Below are 25,380 nucleotides of genomic sequence, written 5' to 3'. Positions count from 1 at the left end.
ATTTTTGTAAAATAAACACAATTTGATTATATGTACAATTAATGGCGTCATGTATCGCCTAAATGTCAGATTCAACAAACTTGTTTTGTTACCTAGCAACGATCTCACAGGTTACTTAAAATAATTCATCTTATCACATAATGAAAATGGATACATATATTTGAAACGAAATTATTATTGGTAGATTGTGAGTGTTAGAAATCCATAAACTACTAACCGATTGTGAGTAAAATAGTATACAAACCTCGCGGGAACTCATTCTAGCCTCGCGTCTGTAGTTTACCTCGGTGCTTCGCACCTCGGTAAACTACCTTGCCGCTCGGCTGAAGTAGAGTACTTTCCCGCTAGGTATGTAATATACTATTTTTTGCAAAATGTATTACTGATTACATTGTTACATTTACATCCAAAAGTAGTGTTTAATTGTCTTCACAAAATATTGTATTTTGTGTTTGTGTGTTTTTTTTGTAAAACTTATTACTAATTTTCTTTGTTTATTTGTTGCATTTACATAAAAAGATAGTTTTTAATTGTTTCAAAAATGTTGCATGTAGTGGTTGTGTTTTTGTTTCTAAAATGTATTACTAATAAATTATTTTTATTTCTTTATTTGCTACAGTGTTACATTGATTACCGGATTGATAATCGGTAATCTTCAATTGTCAATTCAGTCATGGCTTACTTAAAATTTAGATAAATTTAAACACCTAAAATAATTTGCTCTGAAAAATGAAAATATCTCGAAAACTAATAAATTTGGGCATAGGGAATATTATATAAAAATTAAAGTACGTTAATGTTACTTTTCAATAATGATATAAAATACAGGGTGTTCCATTTAACATTACTGAGAAAATAATGTACTTGCGTTTTGACTCACCCTGTATTTGATATAAAGAAAATTAGCAATATCAATAATTCTTAAAAATTTTGACAATAAATAAAAAAGTATGGCATTAATGAACCATTGCTGTTGTGCTTATTTTTATTTATACAGGGAGTTGAACTTGTTACGATTTTCATATAAAATTGTTTATAACTTTGTAAATACCCTGTATAACATAACAAACCTTTATATTTTTGTGATGGAGAAGTTAACAGGATTTCGAATTTAAAATAAAATATAGGGTGTTCCATTAAAAAAAACATAAGTTTGGTCTGCCACTGTGTTATCGAACACCCTGTAACATTTTAACTAATTTTGTAATGTGAAGCTCAACGGTGGCTAAAATTTTTGTTATTAACTTTTATTGCTATCTATTACTATAGCGGATCTATTGAGCTTTACTCTACTAATTAATCACCCTGTAGAATGAATATTTATTAATGTTAAACATTTTCATATATTTTTTTTATTTTCAGCAAAGGAGAATGTGGAAAACTACTCTTACCAAATTTACCGGACCAAGTAGATTCTGTCATTAGTAAAGTACCCAAACAAACGGGTACAGCCGATTCTGGTAATATATTTATATACTTATTTTTGTTTTTGCTGCTATATAGTCCAGAAAGCCACTGCGCATCCGCTAGGAAAAATATTCTAATTCGGATTTTTTGCACAATCTTACTCAAAAAGGACCCCTTTTAACAAATTTGCATGTTGCCAGGACCAAAAGTTGGTCAAAAATTTTTTAAACGTTTTTTTTTTTGTTTTTTTCCTAAAATTATTTTTTTTGCATGGAACAAAATTCTTTTATGTTTTTTGGATTATTCCAAACAGGAAAGGTCTTTAGTGACTTTTCTCTAAAGTTGATCGTTTTTGACATATAAGCGATTAAAAATTGAAAAATTGCGAAATTGGCCATTTGTAACCCTCAAGAACTATGTGAAAAACTGCAAATTTGAATGTTGCCAAGGTAGGTAGATATTCTTTAAACATCGATTGATGAAATCCCAAAGACTTTTTTGCAATACAATATCAAAAACCCCTTTGTTTTTTAATTGCCAATCAAGCGTGCGCGACACTATTTTCCACCGTTGCAACGCGTTGCATGTGTATGCAGTATGGTGCAAATGAAAAGAATAAATTCGTTATTTCGTAAACTGGCGACTTTAAGGAAAATCCCGAAACAGGTCGATTTTTATTTTTAAGTTACGATATTGTGACATATATGGTATACTAGTGACGTCATCCATCGGGGCGTGATGACGTAATCGATGATTTTTTTAAATAAGAATAGGGGTCGTGTGCTAGCTCATTTGAAAGGTTCTTCAATTATCTATTCAGTAATATAAACGTTTCCATAATTATTTATACAGGGTGTCCAATAATTTAATTTTTTTGTCAATTTGCCAAATGATTTAATTTATTAAAACAATTTTGGACACCCTGTATAAATAATTATGTACATGTTTATATTACTGAATAGAGAATTGAAGAACCTTTCAAATGAGCCAACACACGACCCATATTCTCATTTAAAAAAATCATTGATTACGTCATCACGCCCAGATGGATGACGTCACTAGTATACCATATATGCCACAATATCACAACTTAAAAATAAAAATCGACCTGTTTCGGGATTTTTCCTTAAAGTCGCCGGTTTACGAAATAACGAATTTATTCCTTTCATTTGCACCATACTGTATACACATGCAACGGTGGAAAATAGTGTCGCGCACGCTTGATTGGCAATTAAAAAACAAAGGTTTTTGATATTGTATTGCAAAAAACTCTTCGAGATTTCATCAATCGATGTTTAAAGAATATCTACTGACCTTGGCAACATTCAAATTTTCAGATTTTCACATAGTTCTTGAGGGTTAAAAATGGCCGATTTCGCAATTTTTCAATTTTTAATCGCTTATATGTCAAAAACTATCAACTTTAGAGAAAAGTCACTAAAGACCTTTTCTGTTTGGAATGATCCAAAAAACCTAAAAAAAAATTTGTTCAATGCCAAAAAAAATTATTTTAGGAAAAAAACAAAAAAAAAACGTTTAAAAAATTTTTGACCAACGTTTGGTCCTGGCAACATGCAAATTTGTTAAAAGGTCCTTTTTGAGTAAGATTGTGCAAAAAATCCGAATTAGAATATTTTTCCTAGCGGATGCGCAGTGGCTTTCTGGACTAATAACAGAATGATTTTGAATGTTTTTTTTTTCAAAAGTAGTTACCACATCAATCTCTCGTATGATAGTCCTTTGTTAAACCACTAAATATTTAAATTTGCGGTGGAAGGAAGATCGAACCAAGTGAATCGGGCTTCAAGAGATTAGGAAACGCACACAATAATCTTCTCCACAATCTATGAGTGTCATTTTGATCCCAACTATGGCTTTGTTCAAATTAAGAAAGCCTCTCATGCCGTGCAAAAATAATCATGCCTCAATCTCTTTTTAAAAAATTAAGGAGTCTAGCTATGACTGCTTCGTTTATTGCACAACAGCATTATCCCAGCAATTTTTTGTTAATTTGGGAACAGGAGCTAGTAATGCGGGGCTAAATATGACGAACATAGGTTTTGGCGTTTTTGCCGCTTTAGACTGGGAGATATTATACAGAAGTTCAGCCACGATTTTCTGAGTCCTGCCTTTTGCAATAGTGGAAGGGTAGACGAGGTACTTACAATTTGTGGAAATATCCACAAATTTCCTGTGACATTTTCCTGTAAAAATTAGATTTTCCCAAAAAATAAAAATAAGGTTTTGCGATGAATTTCTGAGTCCTGCCATATCCGTAGAATGACAGGATACGATGGATTTTATGAAGAAAATTTTTTGGACAGGATGATTGCAAACGGGCTAATGGAGTATAATATGTATACAAACATGTAAGGAAAATCATGAAATTTTCATGATTTTCTGGGTCCTGCCAACTAAATAAATTAAACATATTTATTTCAAAATGATCAAAAAAATGTTAGCATGACGTCTCCTCTTGTTTAAGTATACTTGTCCCTTGGAAAATTCTGCGGAAAATTTTCACCCTGATTCCGTGATTTTCTGAGTCCTGCCTTTCAGAAGTTATAATACTCAAATGCAATCAATACTTTTTCTGTACTCGGCAGGAATGTTAAACTGTTCTTGTAAGACGGCAGGAGTCTTAGCTTTGTAAGAAAATTCGTGAAAAATTCCACGATTTTCTGAGTCATGCCATTTTGCATATGTTTCAAGAATCTTAATGTAAGTCTATTTACAAAGAGGCAGGATGGTTTTATAGTTATTTCGTATACAAGGTGGGGCATTAGTGTGACAAAGTCCAATTATTCGTTTGTCGTAAGAGATACGAAAAAACGTTATTTAGTTAAAACGTGGGGCAAAGATAGGATCATAATTTAAAAATATTTTCTAATATACAGGGCTAGCCGTATTGACAGGGTGACACAAACTTATGTTTTTTTTAAATGGAACACCCTGTATATATTTTTAAGATTCCTAAGATAATTTCAAGACAATTTAACACAATTCACCTAATCCAAAAATGTTTCCTAACGGAGCTAGAGCCCTTTGAAGATGGCGCCTTGTAATTAGTTTTTTATATATCTGCAGAGCGCTTCCATTTCGATAGACAAAAACGGGTCTGCCTTTTTATCTTCCAGAGATAAATCGATTCCATCAATTGCGAATCTCTAGTACCGGTCATAGGAGTCCGTTTTGGGTAGGGCAACGGTTATTTTATCGCATAACTTTTTTGTCTTTTTAACTTTAACGTCGCATAACTTTTTAACTTTTAAGCATTTTTGACACTATATTATTAAATTGTGAGGTATTCTAGTACTAAAAGGTACTCTTGCTTTAAGTCGGTAGGATGCATCGTTTTCTAGAAAAATCAGTTTTAAAATTTTTCGTATTTTGAATTTAAGAAAAATTTAAAAAAAAATTAAAAAAACGGTGTATTTACCGACTTAAAGCAAGAGTAACTTTTAGTACTAGAATACCTCATAATTTAATACTCTACTGTCAAAAATACTTAAAAATTAAAGCAAGATATGAAATTTCGTTGATCTACCCAAGACGGACGCCTATGAACGATACTAGAAATTCACAATTGATAAAATCGATTCATCTCTGGAAGAGAAATAAACGTACTAGTTTTCGTTTTTCTAAATAGTTTTTTTTTAAATTTTTTTTTCAAATTAAAAAACTGAAAAAAATTTCAAATCGATTTTTCTAGAACACGGCGTATCCTACCGACTTAAAGCAAGAGTACCTTTTAGTATAAGAATACCTCATAGTTTAATAATCCAGTGTCAAAAATGCTTAAAAGTTAAACAGTTATACGATAAAATATCCGTTTCCCTACCCTAAACGGACGCCTATGACCGGTACTAAAAATTGACAATTGATGGAATCGATTTATCTCTGGAAGATTAATATGTGTACCAGTTTTCGTTTTTCTAAATAGAACTGTTCTGGAGCTATTTAAAAAAAAACTAATTACAATACGCCATCTTTAAAGAGCTCTAGCTTCCTTAGGAAGCATTTTCGAACTAGGTGAATTGAGTTAAATTTTCTTAAAATTATCTGAGGAATCTCCGGGCTTCGTTTGTTAGAAGAGTTTCTGGACACCCTGTATAATAGGTACAATCCCTACTATAACCAATTAATTGTAAAATTATTAATTTTCTCCCTATTACTTTTATGACGTTTACTTAGATACAAATATGATCTAATCGCTTCAAATTAAGATATTACAGTTTGGTATTAAATTTGAAAGGTGTGTAAAAATCCGAGACATTACTCGCGAAAATAATATTTAATTGTTTTAACGATATAAAAATTAATTTTTATGTACCTATTAAATATCTTTGCGGTTATCCTGCCACGTTGTAAACGGTTTTAGATTAGTGTTTTTGAAGCATACTTGACATGGCATCACTCAGAAAATTGTGGTGATATTAATATGTTTGTATAACAACCTGCAATAATTTTACAGACTTAAAATTTTATTTTTATATACGAAATAACTACACAACCATCCTGCCTCTTTGTAAATAGCTTTATATTAACATTCTTGAGATATGTGCAAAATGGCATGACTCAGAAAATCGTGTAACTTTCCACGAATTTTCTTACACATTTTTTAACTATGTATAGTAAAAAAGGTGTAACTAAACATCCTGCCATTTTGAATAATGTCTGCTTAAATTATTTATTTTATAATATAATTTATTTTATGACTCAGAAAATCACGGAACCAGGGTGAAAATTTTCCACAGCATTTTCCCAAGGGACAAGTGCAGTTAAACATTAGGAGACGCCATGCCAACATTTTTTCGATCATTTTCAAATAATTATGTTTAATTTATTAAGTTGGCAGGACTCAGAAAATTATGAAAATTTCATTATTTTCATTACATGTTTGTATATCTATATACTCCCTTAGTCCTTTTGCAACCCTCCTGCCCAAAAAAATTTCTTCATAAAATTGATATATCCTGTCATTCTATGGATATGACAGGACTCAGAAATTCATCGCAACTCCCTATTTTTTTTCCTCATAGAAAATCTAATTTTCACAGGAAAATGTCACAGGAAACCCGTGGATTTTTCCATAAATTGTAAGTACCTTTTCTAACCTTCCAGTATTGCAAAGAACAGGACTATTGCAAAATCGTGGTTGGCGTTCTGTTAATACCTACCGGTTTATTTGCGTTTTTAATGCTTTTCACGCTTTATTCTCTTATATATATTAAATACGCTCTCGACGTATTTTTGACGTATTTTCGATATCGTTAGTTTTTAGATACCTTCTTATTGCTCTTTTAAAACGTTTTCGACCTTTGTGTCGATTTTTGAAACATTGTCGGTGCTTTTGAGGCAGTTTTTGTGAATAGTCACAATTTTTCGATACTAATAGCGCATACTAAATGTTCTTGATGTTTCTTCGAAGTATTTTCCACCCATCATTTTTAATGAATCTTTTTTGCTTCGTATTTTCGATTCTTTCCAAATATATTCGAAGTTCGAAACAGTTCTGATGCTTATCACATTTTTTAACTCTTAACATTTAACATTTAGACACTTTCTAGTGGCGTTTTCAAAGTTTTTTGATCTTTTTTGGCTTCTTTCGCATTTGACGCGTTTTGTGGATAATTTTTCGGTGTTCCAATGACTTCCATCATGAATTTTTCACGAATTTTCAATACTTTGTTTCTTTTCAAGCTCTTGACGTTTTTTACACGCTTTTTCGTTATTCTTTTCGACTTTTAACCTGCTAGTTGCGTTTTTAAGGCCCTTTCAGCGATTGTTCGATGCAATTTTGACTCCTTAGATGTTTTTGACCCTTTTATAACGTTTCTAACGTTTTTTCATGGTATTTTAAACTTTTTGAAATATATTAACTTTTTGTAGATGTTTTCGAAGCATTTTTAACCATTTTTCGACAATTTTTAATTTTTTTTTGGATTTTTAATGCTTTTAAGGCGTTTTACACGCTTTTTCGTTGTTCTTTCAACTACGTATCTATTATACAGGGTGGTTCATCTTATTCGCCTCGGTCTCTGTACGGAAAACCACTTGATATTTTAAAAAAATTTCTTCACAGAAATAAACAGGGCCATTAATACTACAATATAAAAATAATGTGAATTATACAGGGTGCTCCATAGAAGAGTGGTATATCAAAGTTATATTTTTTCTTATGGAATGCCATATATCTGATGACATTATTGAATGGACCTTAAAAAATAAGTTATACTTTCATTAGGGTTCCCCATACCTAAATACAGGGTGTTTTGATTTATTTCGATTTTTATAAAAATGTCAGGTTTTAGAAAAAAATAAATATCTACGAATCTAAGAATCAGTAACAAATTCTTTCTTGGATCCTAATAATAGACTATTTAGCATACTTCAACAGATGCTTACTGCAACAAAAATTTCTTACAGGGTGGTCAAAATATAAGATTGTTCTATTAACAAATTCAAGCTGTAATAAGTTACTTATTTTAAATGAAACACCCTGTATCTTACTAGTGTATCGCGTAGAAAATTTACTTGGCTTTCAATTTGTATTAGGGTTTTCTATACCTATCTTTTTACAGGGTGGTCAAAATATTAGATTGTTCTATTAACAAATTCAAGCTGTAATACCTTACTTATTTTAAAAGAAACACCCTGTATCTTACTAGTCTATCGCGTAGAAAATTTACTTAGCTTTCAATTCTTATTAGGGTTTCCTATACCTATCTCCCTTCATTTTTTAAATATTTAAAGATGTCCTAATGTGTAAGCTTTAAAAATTAGAATTAAGTACCTATGTCGTGGTTATGTACAACACATCACCAACACCGGCTATATACTTAGATATTTTAGTCAAGATACTTTCATTAATAAAATTCACATTTTTATCATTTAATCACACAGAGTGTTCTTATTTTAAATGACATACTCGATATTCTATTCTTTATAATGGAAGATATTTAAAATCTCTTCAATTCCATGTAAACATTCGCAATACACATGTTATTCTGTAAATTATAAAATAAAATTTCCTATGTTATTCTGTAAATACCCATTTTTACATATTTTTGTGCAATAGGCTCGTTTTCGTCAAAGTAGCCATTGCATTTAATTGTTTGTAATTGCGATTCGAAGATTCAAACAAAAAGTGATGTTCTTAAATTTACTTAATAACCGCTGGGTTAAGATATGGAAAATACTTATACGGAACAAAATATAATTTAATTATCTTCCAGAAGACAGCATCTAATATAGGGTATGCAGTTTAATATAAACATATTATTCAATGTTACATGTAGGCGAAAATCAACTAAAATAATACAAAACTCTGTGTGATTACATCATAATAACAATGAAAATTTTATTAATGACAATATCTTGTCTAAGTATATTGCCGGTGTTGGTGATGTGTTGTACATAACCACGACATAGGTACTTAATTCTAATTTTTAAAGCTTACAAATTAGGAAATCTTTAAATATTTAAAAAATTAAGTGAGATAGGTATAGAAAACCCTAATAAGAATTAAAAGCTAAGTAAATTTTTTACGTGATAGACTAGTAAGTTACAGGGTGTTCTATTTGTAATAAGTAAGTTATTACAGCTTGAATTTTTTAATAGAAAAATCTAATATTTTGACCACCCTGTAAAAAGATAGGTATAGGAAACCCTAATACAAATTAAAAGCTAAGTAAATTTTCTACGTGATAGACTAGTAAGATACAGGGTGTTCCATTTAAAATAAGTAACTTATTACAGCTAAAATTTGTTAATAGAACAATCTCATATTTTGACCACCTTGTAAGAAATTTTGTTGCAATAAGCATGTGTTTAAGTATAATAAATAGTCTATTATTAAGATCCAAGAAAGAATTGGTTACTGATTCTTAGATTCGTAGATATTTATTTTTTTCTAAAACCTTACATTTTTATAAAAATCGAAATAAATCGAAACACCCTGTATTTAGGTATAGGAAACCCTTATGAAAGTGTAGCTTATTTTTAAAGGTCAATTTAATAATGTCATCAGATATAGGGTATTCCATAAGAAAAACTATAACTTTGATATACCACTCTATTTTGGAGCACCCTGTATAATTCACATTATTTTTACATTGCAGTATTAAAGGCCCTGTATATTACTGTGAATAAATTTTTTTAAAATATCAAGTGGTTTTCCGTACAGAGACCGAGGCGAATAAGATGAACCACCCTGTATAAGGTCTATTTGTTGCGTTTCTAAAGCCTTTTATCCTTTTTGGCGATTGATGAATCAAATTTCAACTTCAATGTTACACTTTAAAAGACCAAAAATAATAATTTTTTTCAAGAATTTTTTTCGCAGAATCTTTATAAAAAAATGAACATAAAACTTGTTACAAATTAATATCTAATTCTCAGAGAGTACATAAAATATATCTTTTTCATTTATGCACGTACACTAATATTGTAGAGGGCGCAAAAGTTGAGGTCTCGAAAAATGATGGCGGACATTTAATCTCAGGATTTTGATATCTGAAACAAAAAAATCGTACTGCATTTGAAAAAGGAAGGTTTCTTACGTGACAATTTACCACAAATTGACCAAAAAATAAAAAATAAATATTTTTTAACCATGAAAAACTGAAGAAAAACGGGCGATTTTTTCACAAACATTTTTCAAATCTCCATAAAAACTTTTTTTTGCGGAATTTTTCACTAACGGTGGTAAATTGTTACGTAAGAAACCTTCCTTTTTCAAATGCCGTACGATTTTTTTGTTTCAGATATAAAAATCCTGAGATTAACTGTCCGCCATCATTTTTCGAGACCTCAACTTTTGCGCTCTCTACAATATTAGTGTACGTGCATAAATGAAAAAAGATATATTTTTTGTGTTTTCAAGAGATAGATAATAATATGTAAAAAGTTTTATGTTAATTTTTAATAAATGTTCTGAGAAAAAAAAATCTTAAAAAATGCTTATTTTTGGGCTTATGAAGTGTACTAGTACCTTAACGCTTTTTCATTTATTTTTCACATTTTCGTAAAATTTTTGACCTATTATAGATGCTTTCGAGGTATTTTTAACCGATTTTCGATCAGTTTCGAGCATTCTCGGGGCTTCTTGGCACTTTTTAGTGCTTTTAACGCTATTGTGCATTTGTCGCTTTTTCACCATTACCTTCACTGTCATTCAACATTAGCTTCACACTGTTTACTTGAACTATTGCTGTCTTGCATTCATTATAAATTGACGATACAATTTCATTTGACATTTTTTGATGAATAAAACTATGATCTTCTAGATGTACTCCCCGAAGTTCCAACTCCAAACACTTCAGATACAACCGTTGCGAAACCTTTCCATTGCACGATGTGTAGTGCAAGATTTAGCAAAAAGACCAATCTACACAAGCACGTCCAGACACACGAAGCATTGAGGTACTACAAATGCCCTTCATGCTCAAAGTAAGTGAATTACCATCGTTTTCATTCAAAACATTACGGCCGATATCACAGTGGTATTTACATTGTCGTCAGGTCATTCGTTTTTCTGAAAATCTAATGAACTTTCTTATTAATATTTTTTGCGTTTTGAAGTCCTTAAGAAATACTGATGATTTTTCACGTAATATTCCCTCTACCTAAATGCCGTAATTTCGAAGTAATGAAAAGGAAAATGTAGCAATAAGTTGAACTTAGGGCATTTAGGTATTGGAAATATTAAATGAAAAATAATCAGTATTTCTTACGGGCTTTAAAACGCAAAAAACATTCAGGGTGTCCCATTTGAAATAAGAAAGTTTATTAGATTTTCAGAAAAAAGGAAGATCTGGCAGCAATGTAAATACCTCCATAATATAGATAATACAGGGTGTCCAGAAACTCTACCGACAAACGAAGACAGGAGATTCCTCAGATAATTTTAAGACAATTTAACCCAATTCACCTAGTCCGAAAATGTTTCTTAAGGGAGCTAGAGCTCTTTGAAGATGGCGTCATGAAATTAGTTTTTCTTAAATACTTCCAGAACGCTTCTATTTAGAAAAACGAAAATTGGTATGTATATTTACTTTTCAGACATGAATCGATTCCATCCATTGCAAATTTCTGGTACCAGTCATAGGCGTCCGTTTTGGGTAGAGCAACGGGTATTTTATCGCATAACTTTTTTTTCCTTAACTTTTATGCATTTTTGACACCGGATTATTAAATTGTGAGGTATTCTAGTACTAAAAGGTACTCTTGCTTTAAGTCGGTAGGACACACCGTTTTCTAAAAAAATCAATTTGAAAGTTTTTCGTTTTTGGAATTTGAAAAAAAATTGAAAGAACTTTTCAACAAAAAACGAAGTATTTTACCAACATAAATTAAGAGTAACTTTTAGTACTCGAATACCTCATAATTTAATAATCTAGTGTCAAAAATGCTCAAAAATTCAAGACAAAAAAGTTATGCTATAAAATAACTGTTGACCTACCCAAAACGGACGCCTATGACCAGTACTAGAAATTCGCAATTAATGAAATCGATTTATCTCTGGAATATAAATAAATGTACCAGTTTTCGTCTTTCTAAACAGTTTTTTTTTTGATTTTTTTTTTAATTCAAAAAGCGAAAAATTTTCAAATCGATTTTTCTAGAAAACGGTGTGTCCTACCGATTTAAAACAAGAGTACCTTTTAGTACTATAATACTTCACAATTTAATAATCTAGTGTCAGAAATGCATAAAAGTTAAAGATAAAAAAGTTATGCGATAAAATAACCGTTGCCCTACCCAAAACGGACGCCTATGATCGGTACTAGAAATTTGCAATGGATGGATTAGATTTATATCTTGAAGATAAATACGCGTACCAGTTTTTGTTTTTCTAAATAGAAGCGTTCTGGAGGTATTTAAGAAAAACTAATTACAAGACGCCATCTTCAAAGAGCTCTAGCTCCCTTAGGAAGCATTTTCGGACTGAAGAATCTCCTGTCTTCGTTTGTCGGTAGAGTTTCTGGACACCCTGTATATTCCGACATAATTGAAGCGTTTCATACATAAAATTCACACTATATTTTATTATTTCAGAGTATTTCTGAGTATGCACCAGCTGAAAGAACACATGAGTCAGCACACTAACAACAAAAAGTACCACTGCAAGATTTGTAGCAGGAAGTTTCCGACAGTTGCAAGGTTTCGAAAGCATATGGCGTATCATACCAGTGCAAAAATGTTAAAATGTCCTTATTGTCCTAGGACTTACCCGAATGAAGAAATCACTAAGATTCATCTTAAGATTTTCCACAAAAAAGGTCTGATAGTGGAGGTAAGCTTTTAAGAAGTAAAAGAATTGTTATGCCTGAAAAAATTATTTGGGTTCAAGAAATAAACGAAAAATAACTTTTTTAATTGTTAGTGGATTTGCCATTTTTTGTGCAGGTGCAAGTGCACTTCTTCTTTAAGGTTCATCTTTTATCGAAGGTTGGAAATTATCATGGTTATGCGAACCCTGTTGAACTCCCCACTAACTAGTTCTGCACTACTTCTTTCAAATCATTCCCTCAAGTTCTTAAGCCAAAATATTCTTCGTCTTCCCATATTTGGTATCTATCGTTCTAGATACTTCACGTTTGACATTCTTTGAATCCATGACATTTGTAGGATTCTTCTGTAACACAAATCCAAAGGCGGCCTTTAGAGCTTCCAAACCATAAAGAAGAGTAGAGAACACGTAACACCGAAGAATTCTTAACAATGACAAAGAAATTTTTAAGTTTAATTAATGATGTGCATCCTCCTTTAATTATTTTTCTTGTAGTGCCTATCCGTTTCGAATGTTGGCTACTATCGTGGCAATCTGTATCTTGCACACTGCTGCTCTGAACACGTATATTCTTCAGCCAGGAAATCCTTCACCTTCCTGATGCTCGTTTTCCTTCTAATCTTCCCTGTAAAATTAGTTGCAGCAGTCCATATATCTCGCTCTTCCTCATGATGTGACCGAGGTACTAGTTTTTGGCTGTTTTTGTTGTGGTTAACAGCTCCTTTTCTTGTTGTATTTATAGCGACACGCTTCATTTATTATTTTTTTAAATGCTAATTTTAAATATTAACTTTTCTCAAAATGAAAGAATACGTCTTATGTTAAATTCACATGTGTTTTCGTTCCTAAAATACAAAACCAGATTGTATAAAATTAATGGTTTTTTCAGGGAAACACAAATTCCGTAATAGATTACGATGCCAGATTGGCCACGCTCTTTATGTCAACTTCTTAAAAACTCCAGAAAGGTTCTCAGCTTTTAAAACGCCAGATTTAGTAATTTATCGCCTTTTCTGGCCACATGGTAGAACCGGATACGTGATGACATAATAGCGTTTGTGGTCTCGGCCAGTATCGACACAGCGGGCACGCGGTGCAGTCACACCCTCGCAAAATAACAAACCCTTAACGAGATATAAACGAAGCACGCTTGTTTACCCAAAATAAATAAATATATTATTGTTCGTTGTTTTACACTTATTTTAATTTCATAATTGTTTCCGTCAACACCCCACCACGGAACATATTCTTAATAAAACACTCTGATTAGTAACGTGGTCGGTATGATATCTTCAGGATTCGAGCCACGTTTCGAAAGCCTCAATGTTCTTGATGGTGGCGTCTGTAAGAGTCCATGACTCAACTCCGTACAACAGTATAGGAAAGATATAACATCGTAGTAATCTGACTTTTATCGGTATTGATAAATCATGTTATTTGAATAGCTTAGCCATTTTTTGAAATGCAGATCTTGCCTTCTCTATCCTACATTTGATTTCTATGGAAATTTCTCTTTCAATATGTGTCTTAATTTCTTTCGTTTGGTCTGCATTATTTGAAGAGTACAGGGGAAAAACAAGGAATGTCAGTTTTTCATGAATTTTGGCTTTTCTCGCCATGTGGTAGCAAAAACTGAGTACTATCGACTAAACTACCGATGTTGTTCTGAAGCTATTTTCTTGTGGCATTTTTACAATTTTACAGTATTATTTTGTATTTTGACAACGGCACCCGATTTGGGCGTCGAAACGTTAATAAAAATCATTTTTTAATAATTGTGGCTTATTTCCCATTATAAATAGTTAGACTATCGATTCAGAACTAGTGATGTAACCAATAAAAAACGGTACCGTTTTTTTTTAAAAACCGTTTTTTATTGCAACAAAACGAAGCCTTCGTTTTTTTTTTGTTTTTTTTCGTTTTTTTTTTGTTTTTTTTCGTTTTTTTTTTATTTTGATTTTTTAAGTGGGTACAGTTTATTTAATGACAAAAACATATAATAAATATAATATTCTGTATAATTTTATAACAAAATAAGTATTATTTCGTTTCATAATTAATTTCGTATAAATCCTTTAAATAAAAAGACCATGGGTATAAACAAAATAAGAAGAGTTTATTCGTTAACTTGCAAAATCAAAGCAAAAATAAGTAATAAAAATTTATCAAATAAAAAAAACAACGTCTTAATGATTGAAAAGGTTCAATTAATTAACCGAATCCCTTAAATGAACACTGATCCGTCCCGTCGCTATCTGCATTTTCTTCAGACTCTGAAGCTTCCTCTTCATCACTTTCAAAGACAGACTCCGACTGATCTGAATTGGATATTATCATTGGTTCCGGTTCAGATTCTAATGCAGGATTGACTGTGAAGCTAGGGCCAGCAATTGATTCTGAACTGGATGATTCACTTGGCTGTAGTTCAGCCATTAATTTTAAATTATGAGCTACATACACGATTTTTGACGCTCGAGTATTGGTCAGCCTGTTTCTCTTGTTGGTGTGAATTCCCGAATATGAAGAAAAGGATCTTTCACATGCTGCTGATGTCGCTGGCAACTCTAGAAAACGAATCGCCAACTTGGAGAGTGCGGTATTTGAGCAAAGACCACTCCACCAGGCAATAGGGCTGATAGCTGCAATTGTGTCCTCATTCCATAGAAAAGCCTTTTTGAATAGTCCTTCTTTTGCAATAAAATTGACAACGTCAGCTAAGACGGCTGCTTCATCGACATCTGGCATCTTCTGTGCTACCTTGTATATGACTTCTGTCGCATCAGTCTACATTAAATAAAAAAATTAATATAAATATAAATAAAACCCACTATAACCTAAAAAAATTTACCATCTCATCTGAGCTAAGTTCGCAGCCACGATATTTTGGATCCAAAAGGTTAGCTACAAAATGAACACTATAAATAGCAAACTTCTTCCGATTTTCAAAAATTGCCCTTGTATCTGCTTCCTCTTTGGATAACAATGGACTTTTAGTGACATTTTCTAATGAGGTGTTAACCATTTTTTTAAATAAATGCAGACATTTTGAAATCGTTGGTGTGTCACCTTCTACAGAGGTAATTGTTTAGCAATTGGTTCCAGAAGCATAATGTATCCTTGTACCCGGTCCCAAAATATATCGCTTAGAGCACTTTTTTTTAAAGATGGGTGTTTGCTTACTGCCTTTTCAACTTCTTCATTGATAGCCATCCTTTTTATTATTTGTTTGTTAGCAAGCAATGATTGTAGACAAAGAACTAATGATCCCCATCTGGTAGGCACTGGGAGTTTAAGACTGCAACTTATTTTTAATTCGTTTTGTTTTTCCTTTGCTCACGCACATAATATGTGGCTTTGTCGGATGGCCTTTGTAAGGGCAACAGCCTCGGCAGTAAACGATTTCAGACTTGTTAAATTTTTGAGATCGGTAAATATTAAATTAAGAGAATGAGCAAAGCATCCATAGGTAAAAATGTTATTATCAAAATCATTCTCAATCAAGGCCCAAGCAGCTTTCATGTTTGCTGCATTGTCTGTGACTATACCAAATACCTTTCGGGGACCGATTTCACGTATTACTGCACCAAGGGTTTTTGCCATATATTCTGCATTATGAGGTGCAGTGCCTGTGGGCATAATTTTAAAAAGAAATGGCTTTGGAGTTGTTACAACAAAGTTTAGGACAGCCTCGTTCCTAATATTGGACCATCCATCCACCATTAGTCCAACAGAATGTGCTCCAGCTTAAAGTAAAGAGATAATTATTTTTAACCTACTAGCATAATGTAGGTTTACTTATATTAAAGTCGGTCCGTTCTAAAATTACAAAATTACGGACGGTGTGGTACAACACTGTACCGCATCTGGTTGCTGTTCAAGGTCTTTCCTGTTAAACTTCGTCCGTAGTACGTTGTTCAGTGGTAATTTTACAGCGGCTCGCCTATATATTGTCAATGTTTTAATAAATATAATAACAGTAAATTAAATATTTTTTTTAAAATTCCAAAATTCCCCAAATTACATTAGTTTTAATGAACTAATACGGTTCCAACCGGAGTCGATGCCAAATTACATCATTTTGTACAACACTCCTTGGTAATGATGGAATGGCATCGAAACCGGTTGGAACCGTATTAGATTATTATTAAAACTAATGTAATTTGTGGATTTTCTAAAAAATATTTAATTTATTGTTATTACGCAGAATTTCACAGAGAAAGGGCCGAAACAATAAATTTTAATAAATATGGTAAAACTTAAATCTTACCAATGTTTTCCGAAACCATAGCCTTTACACGTAGGTGCTCACTGTCTAATAGTGGGCCTGATACAAGGTGCCGGGTTGGTATCTGATAAGCAGGTCTGAGAAATTTAAACAACTTCTGCCACTGTATATTTTCTACTAAAGCCAGTGGTGCTTGACTTGAATAGATAGCCCGGCTAAGCAGTTCATCGGCTTTTACTTTTTGTTCAGGTGTCATTTTATCCATGAATGCGGACACCTCTTTAGATTGTGATTTCGGTTTTTCTGTAAATAAAATTCCCAAATTTATTAAATTTAAAAATAAGTCTGTAAAGTAAGGTTATCTTTAGGAATTTCTACTAAATAAAGAAGAGGGAAATTTGGAAATATTTTTAGAGCTTTGGTACATACCTTTAACTTTTTCCTCCATTTTTTCATGTATTGTTTGTAATAGTCCAATGTTTCGTTGTTTTCTCTCCGTCACTCCATACTTTATTTTAACTTCCTCTGGACATTTTAGGCATTTTTTAATATGTTCCAACAAACGTGTCCCATTTTTTGATAGTTGAAGTGTACAAAAAGTACACTCTACTTGAGGAGTTTTTTTTTCTGTGTTTTTAGCATTTTAAACAGGGAACTTACTTTGCAACTTTTCCTTCCCCGTGATTCCCGCGAAGAACAAGAACTCGAATTCGAAGACATTATAAACATTCAGTTTTTGTCACTAATGTCACTACAGTAGGTAACAAATAATTTATTATCATAAAACACAGAAAATATAATTAACAATAATTAATTTATTTAAACACACTTAAATAAGCACTAAACACAAATAGTTCCGGCACAAGGCAAGTAAATCACAAAATAACAACAGAACACCTGCAAAAGCTAATCGGTAATTCCCCGGTTTTCTCAGCGCCAACGAATACGAGCGTCCTGCTAAATTTCGGTGATTCCCCAAAAGCAACGACGTAAAAAAATAATAGATAAAGGCAGTAAGGGTTTAATGTTTCAATATTTTTTAAAAAGGAACGTTAAACACTGAGTTTCTAGATGTTTTGGATATAATATTGAAATATTGGGTGATTTTTAGGCTTACAAACAACTCCTAATATTGATATTGTTAATATTACGTTGAGAAACTAATAAAAAACAATTAAAAACAAAAAAAACACGTTTCTTATTGTTTTTTTTTCCGTTTTTTTTAGAATTAAAAAAAAACACGTTTTTTACATCACTATTCAGAACAATAACCAGAAAGATCAGTCTATATAATTTTTTTAAGCATTTGTATCCAGGCGAAGGACCAGGATTGTCCCCACGCCAGTGGACAAAAATAAGGAATGTTAGCAGTTTTTTGGTGCATTATGAAATTAATAACTTAATATAGATTAATATTATATTAAGATTATAGACCAATAATTGCTAGAATTCTGCTAAGAATGCCCTAAGAAGTTTTTAGATATCATAAGAATTAAACCTTTATTGGTGTTTATCTCGATATGTATAAAATGTGACATTCCTTGTTTTCCCCCTGTACTCTTCATTTGATCTTATCCATGTTTCCAAGTATTTGCAGGTATCCTCACTCTCTCAATTACTCTTTATCCAGATTTTCTATTTCCTTGCATCTATCGGAGAGCCTCCTCTTTTGTGCCTCTCGAATAATCTTTCTGATGTTTCCTTGAATTTCTCTGTATTTATTCAGGTCTTTTTTTATGTGTTCTTCGTTCTTCTATGAGTTTAAGAATTTCTACTGTCACCCAAGGTTTGCTTTTTTCTCAAAGATAAATATTAACTCTTTTCACTTCTTCAGGAATCTGAACCAGTAAATGATATTCAAGAGCCTGCGATAACATCAATTGCAACACCCATAGCTGAATCTGATCAATTGAAAGATGTTGTAGAGTGTGAAGATACTGTAGCTACAGAAATTATTAATATAAATAATGCAGAACCAATAGGAGATGCTCAAATAAACCCGGATTTTCAGACCTTTAGCGTTAATTTGGAGGATATCCAACTATTGAACCAAGGTGTATTCAGTACTTTGGTACAAAATGTTACGGTAAGTAAAGGGCCTAGCCGGGTAAGATGATGAAAAGTGCCCCCAACTCGAGTCGAATTCCATATAGGTCACCGTTTAACATATATAGAGAAACTCACTTTCTGAAATTTTTAGCCCCCTAGGTGGTCATGTGACCCACCTAGAGCCTAATTAGGGTTTTTATGTTTTTATTTTTTATCTCAGCCGCATCGAGAACTAGCGAAAAACTTTAAATAAAAAAGTTGTAAGCTTTAAAAAGTTCTGTCCGAAATTTTTTTTTAAATTTTTTGCGGGAAATTTAAATTTTAGAGCGATTTTAAAATTTTAAACGAGTATAAAAAAATAACTAAGACATTCGCTTTCACGAAAAAAATATATAACGTGTATTTTTGGATAATGTTTCACCCTGAATTTTTTCAAATTTTTAAAATTGGTGAAACGCACCTTTAAAAATAAAAAACCGCATGTTTTCGTTTTTTTTTCGTTTTTTGATACAATTTTATACATGTTTTTCAAAAAAGGTAACACCGTCACTAGAATAGGTAAAAAACTGAAAAACAATTGGGGTTTGCTTAATAAAAAATTTTTGTAATGTTGATACATTTTCAAGATACAGGGCGTTGAAGAAAACAAAATTTTACACATTTTTTACGATTTTGCCGAAACTACTGGCAACATTGTAATAAAATTTGGCGAATTTTAAGAGGTATCATACTTGTTGTGCATTTTTTGATATACAATTAATAATTTTATATTTATCATTGGCGCGCATAGGAGTAATAGTCTGAACTTTTTAAAGAAAAAAGATAGTACGCCACTGATATATTTCAAATTAACAATCGTTTTTGAATTCCTCGTTCAATTTGTGAAAAAAAAATCTATCTTCCTATTTTTTCATACGACGCGTCATTTTTATTCAAAAAATAAAACATCTTAACCCTTACAAAGTATTCGAACTTCTAGTAGTTTCTACATCTACCTAAACTCGTACATTTATTATAAAAACTAATTCGAATACTTTGGAAGCGTTAAGATATTTTATTTTTTGCAGCAAAACGGCGCGTCGTATGAAAAAATAAGAAGATAGTTTTTTTATCGCAAATTGAACGAGAAATTCAAAAATGATTGTTAATTTAGACAATAATGCAGACCATTACCCCTATGCGTGCCAATGATGAATATCAAATCCTTAATTGTATGTCAGAACATGCTCAATAACTACCTCTTAAAACCCGCCAAATTTTATTACAATGTTGCCAGTAGTTTCGGCAAAATCGTAAAAAATGTGTAAAATTTTGTTTTCTTCAACGCCCTGTATCCTGAAAATGGATGGCGTTAAAAAGAATTTTTATTTAGCAAACCCCAATTAATTTTTAGTTTTTTACCTATTCTAGTGACGGTGTTACCTTTTTTGAAAAATATGTATAAAAATGTATCAAAAAACGAAAAAAAACCCGAAAAAATGCGGTTTTTTATTTTTAAAGGTGCGTTTCACCAATTTTAAAAGTTTGAAAAATTCAGGGTGAAACATTATCCAAAAATACACGTTATATATTTTTTTCATGAAAACGAATGTCTTAGTTATTTTTTTATACTCATTTAAAATTTTAAAATCGTTCTAAAATTAAAATTTCCCACCAAAAATTAAAAAAAAAATTTTCGGACAGAATTTTTTAAAGACATAAAATCCTTTATAAAAGGTATATTTGTTAAAATCCCTATACAGGGCTACATCAAAGACAGAACTAGTTTTCGATCGGTTGACCGATCATCATCAGTGCAATCTTAGAATCTACATGCAAGCCACCAAAGTAAAAATAACAGGGTAAAAACCCTTTACAATTGATCCGTCATCGGAACATATGACAAAGATGTGAATTATAACATGGATGATTAAGATATCCAATGTTTTTCGCCCGAGGTACCAATGAGCTCTATCTGACAAGTTCACATCATGACTGTACGGAAGCAAGTGCACTCCCATTAACAGCTTCAATTATTCAAAATACTCTTGTCGTAATTGGATACGTGTATTATTATTAATCTACAACGTTTTTACACATTTCAAAAAAATCCCGTTCTGAAAACCCGACATTTGCAGCTTGTATGACCTCTTTGTTGCAAGACAATTTGCGATCATTTTAGACTGTTTTTCAGATAAATCAAGACATTCTAGTCAGACGGGGTTATATTTGGTGAATAAGGGAGGCGTTCCAGGAATTTAAACTCTAAAGCACGAATTGTTTGCATGGTAACAATTTATTTGCAGCGTATCGTCATCCACAGGCGTACTTTTGCAGCTTATAATCCAATATGTCATGCTCTCACACGAAGTTTATTGATCGTTAAGAATATTAAGCAAATCTTAGTAAATCTAATCTTTTAACCCCTTGAAATACTTCAATTTTTCAATTTTTACAATAATTTCAGTCATTTTTTTCCACACCTCTGGATCGACTTTTTGACATGATACTTTGTACTGATACTTATAACAAGTTATTATTCATTGCTACGACAACGCAATATTTTCTCTGTCTAAAGTCCATTCACTTTACAAATTCCCAACTGTAAACAAACGCACGTGGAAGCTAAAGAGGGCCGTACTGAGGTGTGTATCATATGTTTTTTTTAAATATTTACTTTTGAAACTAATACCGTAATGATTGCTTGAAATTTAATTGTAAACAAAATTTTATGTTCTTTTTAAGGGGAAAGGCGCAAAATATCGGCTGTCAAAATTTTTAATGTGTTTTAAATTGTATTCATTTTTTTCGATTCCTGAGAAAACTAAGTATTTTTGAAAAATTTAAACGCAGAATAAAATATTACCTTATTACCGAGGGTCAAGAGTCCTTTAGAATAAATAAAAAGTTTCTTTTTAGTGAAATATTTGCAATTAAAAACCACCCTAAATTTTCTCTTTTATTTTCACCCCTGTAACTTATTAAAATAACCATTATAGAAGTTTTCAGGGACTTTCAATAATAATGTAATCTTTTATTCTGCCTTTAAATTTTTCAAAAATATTTATTAGTTTTCACAGGACTCGAAAAAAATGAATACATTTAAAACACATTGAACATTTTGACAGGCGAAATTTTGCGCCTATGTCCTTAAGAAAAATGTAGTAAAATAAAATATTCATTAACTGAGATATACATAACAATGTGAACATTTTGAATAAAGTAGCATCATATTATAAGGTTATGTTATTTATAAGTTATGTTTTTGCTAAGAATGTTTTTTTTCGATAAGATATTTACTTTTTCGAATATTTGTAAAGAACCGTCTAAAAACGTGGTTATTTTGTTAAAAAATGAACAAATTCACTCACAAATAACTCGAAAAGTATTGACTTTGTGAAAAAAGTGAAAAACCGCTATAGAACAAAAGTTGCTTAGAATTAATCAATTTATCCATTTCCGGGCTTATTTTGAACGTGTATTTTTTTGCCAGGACCAAAGCTCACATCGGCACAGTATTACTTTTTTCTTTGACATATTAGCTATATGTATGCCAAATTTCATGTCAATCTAATCGGTTCTTTAACATTTGAAGGTTTTGTAACATTTTACCGTGAGTGAATGGACTATTATAAAACTGCATTTTGTATACTTTTTCATGTCCAGAAGAGGAAATGAAACTTTTTGAAACATCAGTAAATTAAAATATAAGTTTCTCTTACCTTTATAAAAGTGATTACCACAAGCTATTTTTACTTTTGATGAATCAATACTTTTTTTATGGATACTAAAAGTTCACTACACAGACTACACACTATAAAACTTATAACTAACTATAAAAAAATAGAAAACACGACCAGTCTTAATTAATAACTCAACATTAACTACTGTAAAGTACATAACATAACACAAAATAATATTATCTTAAAAACCAACACGCTAAAAAAATACAATTTGAATTTGCAGATGCAGACTGACAAGTTAGGACCTGTAAAATGAGAAACTGCCTCGTTTAGGGCAATAAGTTACATTTAATAGCTTCTTGACGAATGAGTGGACGAATCGTTAACACGTGCGTTTGTTTATGTTGGGAATTTGCTATGTGAATGTGGTGTAGGTCTAGACTAACTAAATATCAACAGTTTCACAATTTTAGGTCCCAGACAATTTCCAGCTTGCTCCTGCTTCCACTCTGATCGAACCGACTGAAACCAATGAAGTGCTTCTGTACAACGCCGCTCCTCAACCCCTGGAAAACGTACCTGAAACAACTGAAGACGTGTACGACGACACTGATACCATATTTCAACTTACAGACAATATCAATGACAATAAAAATCTGTACAAAGGCGCAAGCATCTTATGCATGGCATGCAATCAAGTGTTCTCGAACACTCTTTTTGAACAGCACGCTTGTAGAGATACCTTAACTGATAAGACTGCTGTGGCACTAACAGAAGACGAAATCGAAGCGAGGATACAAGAGATCGAACAAACACTAGGGATACTACAAGATGGCAACACATCTTCGAAAGATCAACTTCAAGATTTAGATAAAATAGAACCTTGTCAAATCTTCCAGTGTCCCGCGTGCAACAAAGCGTTCAAAAGCAGATTGGCTTTCAAGAAGCACATCAAGATGCACTCATGTTGGGAGTGTTACAAGTGCAAAAAGGTGTTGATAGGAAAAAACGCTTATCTAGAGCATGTACAGTCTCATAAAAATAGTAAGATGTTCCCTTGTTCGTACTGCAAGAAGTTGTTTAAGAAACCTTCAGATTTGGTAAGTAAATTAATCTCATTAAAAAAAAAAGAATGTGTGTGTACTTTCGTACACACGTAATAGATATTCTTCTATTATATAATAGGTAATTTAAACGAAGTAAATATACTTAAAATGTTATTTGTACTTATTTTATTTAAAAATCAAACTAACTTTCTTATCTACCACTTTCAAAAAAGAAGAATATCTTCAAAAATTATATAATAATATACTTACAATCATAAAATCTATAAAAAAAAAATAAAAAAATAATAACTTGCTTGGCGCTTGAACCCACTTCACGGTTACCGCGCCGTACGAAAGTTGACGCCATTTCAAACTGCACCAAACTCTCGTATACGTCATGTGGGAATATACACAAACTAAACGTTTACACCATAAATTTATATGAATTTAATAAAATTATTAGTTTGATTTTTGTCGAAATTGAAAGAAAACGATATATGAGATGAAGATTTGTAGAAAGTTTGTTCGCAATCAGATTATGTAAATTAAAGCATTGCCTACTAATAGGTAACTACATTATTTTGTTTACATTTTCCAAATATATAGGCATTGAAACTATTAGGTATTTCCAACTGAAACATTTAGAATTACGTACCTGCGGCTTTTCAAAACTATTTAAAAAGTCAATATAATTATAAATTTGATTTTGTTTCTGTCCACACATCAATTAAAACTAATATTATATAATATTTTTGTTTACCGATAACCTCCATATTGAACAATTATTGACAGATCATTTCAAAATTTCAACACCCAATCAGAGCCCGTATAACAACTAATACCATACTGTCGGTGTGCGCATGCGCGGGGATCAATCAAATTTTACCCTCGATCGATTCGCCGCTAAAGAAGAATATCTTCAATAAAAAATAAACGGTTTCGTTTTGATTGAATTCGAGTCTCTTGCCATTTCCTGACACGTGTTTCTAGCTTTTTTCCCGTTATCAAGGAGGCTTAGCAAGAAGACTGATTTGAACCAAAACGCATCCACAAACTGTGGTTCCAAATCCCGAAAAGGTGGTCATGGACCTTTAAAAGAGTATATTTTTATACACTTCGAAATTACTTTCGTGCTTAACGGTTTTTGGCATCGCTGATTACGAATCTAACATTATTTTTTTTAAACAAAATGGCGGATCCAATTTGGCCTAAAGAAATTTGAAAATTTTATTTTAAACGCATATTATTTTTAAATTTTATATTATACATGAGCGACTTTTGAAATTGCTGATTACCAATAAATTTTCTTTTTGAAGTATAATATTCAGAACCCATTATTTATGTACAATCGCCAGAATCATCTAATATGCGTAATTTTACACTTTTGTATTCAAACGACTGCAAACAATGCAAAGGCAATTACAGGCACGTAAACCAATGTGATTCTGTATCTTCCGACTGTACGTTTTGAGATTAACAAACATTAATCGCAGAATTATGCACTTTTTGAATGTATTTTTACGAAATTTGGATTAGTTCAAGTATATTTTTACTATTTATTCATTGACAAATTTTAAGCATTTATTATTAAAAAATCTTTAGTCAACGTTTATATTAGCTCTAACATCTTAAGAACATTCTTAGAGAATTGGCCAGACTCTGTAAATATATATACAGATGCATCTAAGACGTTAG

At 31.6% G+C, this 25,380-nt stretch overlaps 2 protein-coding genes across 2 annotated transcripts in view; one reads left to right on the top strand and one right to left on the bottom strand.

The window, feature by feature from the left end:
* Nucleotides 1-25,380, top strand: part of LOC126883383 (zinc finger protein Xfin-like) — a 105,434-nt gene that overhangs the window by 67,931 nt on the left and 12,123 nt on the right. The window contains exons 7-11 of the mRNA XM_050648908.1: nt 1,363-1,460; nt 10,698-10,860; nt 12,469-12,706; nt 18,763-19,014; nt 23,113-23,739. Coding sequence (XP_050504865.1) covers nt 1,363-1,460; nt 10,698-10,860; nt 12,469-12,706; nt 18,763-19,014; nt 23,113-23,739 — 1,378 coding nt within the window. The remainder of the gene's footprint in view (nt 1-1,362; nt 1,461-10,697; nt 10,861-12,468; nt 12,707-18,762; nt 19,015-23,112; nt 23,740-25,380) is intronic.
* Nucleotides 14,799-15,806, bottom strand: LOC126883386 (uncharacterized). The gene is made up of 2 exons (XM_050648912.1): nt 15,552-15,806; nt 14,799-15,487 (listed from the first exon to the last, which is right to left on the bottom strand). The coding sequence occupies exons 1-2, from the start codon at nt 15,723-15,725 to the stop codon at nt 14,915-14,917; spliced, it is 747 nt and encodes a 248-aa protein (XP_050504869.1). The 5' UTR covers nt 15,726-15,806; the 3' UTR covers nt 14,799-14,914.

The sequence above is a fragment of the Diabrotica virgifera genome, chromosome 4, assembly GCF_917563875.1.
Source record: "Diabrotica virgifera virgifera chromosome 4, PGI_DIABVI_V3a".
NCBI classification, from domain to species: domain Eukaryota; kingdom Metazoa; phylum Arthropoda; class Insecta; order Coleoptera; family Chrysomelidae; genus Diabrotica; species Diabrotica virgifera.
The sequence above is the reverse complement of the archived record's forward strand: the minus strand, read 5'-3'. Positions and strand labels throughout refer to the sequence as shown.